We start from the raw sequence: 4,437 nt of genomic DNA on the forward strand, positions 1-4,437 counted from the left end.
TCGTTTAAATAAGTGTTGATATTTAAATTTTGTTTTGTATATATAATAATTTATTGGCCGAATAGATTCTTAAGTGGAAATTAATTATTGGCATATTGGATTAATTAAGGGTATAAATTTAAAGAATGTGACACAAACTTTTATACACAAATGTCGGTGTGTGACTGAATAAATGTGCGTATATTTTAGCGGCCCTATTTCACCATTTACATGTAGATGTTAGAATGTAGGATGTAGACGAATTTTAAAAACTAAAAAGTAAAGTACTTTGACCCTAAGTATCAATTATTCAATTAGCATTTTTATGATAGCAAGCAATGGGTATAGGATGTTGTACGAGATTTTGCTGGTACGAATCGAAGAAAGGATCATAGATTTATCGGTGTTAGTGATGATGAGATTGGATTTTTAGAGTGGTAGGAAGTAATATCTATAAACATATGACTTTAAGTTAGAATGAGTCTGTTAAGTTAGAATGAGTCTAAAAAATATAAGTGAGAGTTATGAGTGTATAATATATATAAGAGAGTCTCTTATTTTTTTTATATCAATGTTGTGAGAACCGGATCGATCAATAAATCGGTAAGACAATTAATTTATTGGTTCAATAATCCAACCGAGATTCAATCGGTTTAATAAATATTAAATAAAATTATTAAAAATTAATATATGTAATGCTTGATCATTATCTAGTTGTTCTATATTTAAAAATAAAAATTTCTAATTAGTAACAATTACAATTGACAAACACAAATTTATACAAATTAAATACAGTTACAGTCAATGACTAAATATTGATTGTTGAACAGATTTACAGAAAATTTCTAATCACATCAAGAAGCCAACAATACATGCCGCACCAAAAAGTTTAAAATAGAAAATTATCAATTACATAAGGCATCAAAGTTCAGAAAACAAATTTAGAAGTCAGAATCCATACAATTAGACAATTAAATTAACAATTAACAATCAACAAAATTAATAAGTACCACAAAAAATTAATAGAATTATTTTAAAAGAGAAGGCGAGCTCGGCGATGACAACGACGCGGTGGGAGCTGCGGTGGTCAAACCCGTCGCTGCGGTGGCAATCTGAAAGGGGATGGATCCAAGATGGGAAAAAATTCGAATTTTTGAATTGAGAAAAAAGGAAAAAGGTATTTTAAAAAGAATAGAAAAAGAGGATACCTAATAGGTGAAGCGAGAGGTGGAAGCACCACAAAGAAGAGAGGAGAGGCTGAAGAGGCAACAGAAGAGGGGAAGTGAACTCAGGCACAGAGGAAATCGAAGACAGAGACTTGACGCACAAGAGAGAGAGGGATCGACGATGAAGACAGAGACACGATTTCAGGGTGGCCGACGACGACGAAGACAGAGGCGGCGACACCAACAGCAGCTCCGAGCAGACCTGGCGATGCGAGGTGAAGCGATCCAGGAGAAGAGGATCGCGACGGCGGGACTCGACGCTGGATGAGGAGAAGAGTTCGTTGGCGACGGCGGCGTTGGCCGTTGGCTGCTGCTGCTGGTTGGCTGGGAAAGAGAGAGGCTGCTAGGGTTTCGTCTTCTGTGGAGCTCAGAGAGAGAGAGAGGAGCTGGGTGGGGTGTGTGTGTGAGAGAGAAGAGCGTTTATCTTTATCCGTTGTTTATGTTTTTTTTTTCAAAATTGAAAATCGGAAAAAACTGTCCGGTTCACCGGTTAACCGCCAGTTTGACCGATTTTTTATTGGTTTTTTGTCAGACGATTTTTTATTTCAACCGAACTGGCTAGAAGACCGATTTCTGGTTAATCCAGTTGAACTGATCGGTCCGGTTTGGTTTTTAGAACAATATTTTATATAATTTTTGTCTTGTTATCTTATCTTATTTTTTAAGATAATAGAGGTATTTAAATTTAAAAGTTAGTTGGTGATTATTGATTTTTTACCAATTTGGACTGTAAAAAAGATTTGGATTTGAGAATCTGGTCATCGTTTGGCAGTTTTAGAGACTAGCATGTCAGACTCATAATAGATGTGTTTTGTTATTGTGATATGACTATGGAAATAATATAATTTTGGAGAGTGAAACTGTTTCTGCTCCAAGCAAGGTCACGAGCCGGTGAAGTGAAAGAACTGGAGATCTCAACTTCGAAGGTTATAAAATCAGGTCGGGAGGACAACCTGCAAGACACTCCGATACTAAAGTCAGTAGTGTATGAGGTAGCAAAGAATTTTTTCGTGTGTTTACCTGTTGCTGGACTCTTCCTTTTAACTCCTGTCTTTGGAGGTTGTCGTTTTCCAGCATTTAGTGCTCATTATAGTTGGGGTTCAGCGGTTACAAGATCGGGTGATCCGGCCGTTGCTGTTATCCCGTGAAGTCGGCTACGACCTCGATTGCTTCATCGGTTATGTTATCTTTTCCCCGGAACAGAAACATTTATTATCTTTTTAGTTTTTATATAATTTTTATCGATTGGTGTTTATTTATCAAGAACCCTAACAAAGTAGGTAAAATTTCATTCCTACATTTGTTATTTATGTCACGATCTTTTATAAATTGATACAAGTTTTACATAATAAATTAACATAAAAATATAACGTGTCTATTATTTATTATCATAGAAATCTAATTAATACTTTTTATTTTTTTAATGACTAATTAATTCAAGGGAGCCACTCAAATAAAGACGCTTAAAACGTCTTTTTTTTAAAGATATTTTTTAGTAATTAAAATTTAACATATATAATCGATTAAACTGTGTTATTTTTGTTAAAATTAGGTCAGATAAATTAATTTGACCGAAAAAATAGTGAATTAAATCTTGAAGTGGTCTAAATATTATTTTTTATAAAAAATTACTACAATATCTTTATTATAGAAAATGACTAAAATACTCCTATTTTATATATATATATATATTGAGAATTCTAAATTCTAGCCCTTTACTTCTCTGCCGTTATAGAATTAGGATTTAGAATTTTCAAAATTAATAATATATATATATATATAATTTTAATAATTAAAAAACATATTTAAAAAAACGTTTTAGACTTATTTATATAAGCGACTCTCTTAATTCAAAGTCAATCTTCAAGAATGTAATTATCTTTTTACTCAAGAATAAAAGATATGAAAAAGTTGAGTGTGTGTGTGAGAGAACGTAAAAGGTTAGTAGTAGCAGCAGTAGAGAGAATAAAGAGTACATAGGCATAAGGATAGAAGGAAAGGACCACGAATAGCAATGAACAATAATTGAATTAGGAGTTAGGAGGAAGAGAGACGTTGCATTGGCAGTACCCGCCACTTTTGGAAGTTAATGGGTAAACATAGAAATTAGAAAGAGAGGCCCACCCCTCAAGCTAGTCATAATAAGTCAATATGCTATCCTAACATACACTTGAATGCTATTAATCATATTAATAATCACCGTTATTCACTACTAGTACTACCAGTTAGTATCGAATACAGCAACAAGGCTCCCCTTCCGCTTCCATTCCCATTCCCATTCCCAATCCATGTAAGTGAATGTAATGTAATAGAAGTAATAGTAACATTCATTCCAATTCAAATTCGACATTTTATAATTCCAAGGAAAGCAAGACAGGGGTGATGGGTTGCAACGCCTCAAGAGTGGATGGACTTCCGGCGGTGGCTCTGTGCCGCGAGCGCTGCAACTTGCTGGACGAGGCCCTCCGCCAGAGCTACGCTGTGGCTGAAGCACACGTGGCACACATGCAGTCCCTCAAAAATCTTGGCCTCGCTCTCCACACCTTCTTCCGTCACTCTGAAACATTACCATTACCTCCTTATTCTAATTGCCATCAACATGTGCACTCTTCCTCCTCTGCCTCCTCAGGCTCAGTGGATGAGGATACAGATACAGATACGGATACGGATATGGATATGGATACGAATAAAATATCCCACTTGTTCAACCAAAGCACTACCCGTTATGATTCCTCACCTCCTCCTCCTCCTCCGTCACCGCCGAGCACCTCAGAATGGGATTTCCTCAACTTCTTTGACACTTCTTTCGACAAATACCATCTCCCCTACACTACTCCCAACCCGCACACTCCTACTCCTACTCATCATCATCACACTCATAAAGGAGAAGCCAAGCAGCAGAAGCTAAAGCAGAAGGAGGATGGTGCTGACGCTGCTGCTGCTTCTTCCAAGGAAAAGACTTCAACTTGGAACAAGAAAGAATCGGAGGATCCTTTCGCCAAAGGTAGTAGTTTCTCTGAGGCAATGAAAGAGATTCAGCTTCTTTTTGAGAAAGCATCTGATTCGGGAAACCCAATCTTGGAAATGTTGGACGTTGGCAAACTTCGGTACCATCGCAATATAGCCGTTAATCCAGGTACTCATTATCACCTATGGCTGCGGCTACCCACTCCTGTGTTGTGTATTTTGTTTATCAATTTCACAGATTATAATAAATCAGATGAATCAGATG

General features: G+C 36.3%; 2 protein-coding genes across 2 annotated transcripts in view; both read left to right on the forward strand.

Moving 5' to 3' along the window:
- LOC107645344 overlaps positions 3,227-4,437 on the forward strand; it is a 2,948-nt gene continuing 1,737 nt past the window's right edge. The window contains exon 1 of the mRNA XM_016349352.2: positions 3,227-4,342. The gene's annotated coding sequence lies outside the window, so the exon portion shown is untranslated. The remainder of the gene's footprint in view (positions 4,343-4,437) is intronic.
- LOC107646234 lies at positions 3,588-4,417 on the forward strand. Its single transcript, XM_016350433.1, has 2 exons — positions 3,588-4,312; positions 4,411-4,417. Exons 1-2 carry the CDS (start codon positions 3,588-3,590, stop codon positions 4,415-4,417), a joined length of 732 nt encoding a protein of 243 aa, XP_016205919.1.

The sequence above is a fragment of the Arachis ipaensis genome, chromosome B06 (assembly GCF_000816755.2).
Source record: "Arachis ipaensis cultivar K30076 chromosome B06, Araip1.1, whole genome shotgun sequence".
In the NCBI taxonomy this organism is placed as follows: Eukaryota; Viridiplantae; Streptophyta; class Magnoliopsida; order Fabales; family Fabaceae; genus Arachis; species Arachis ipaensis.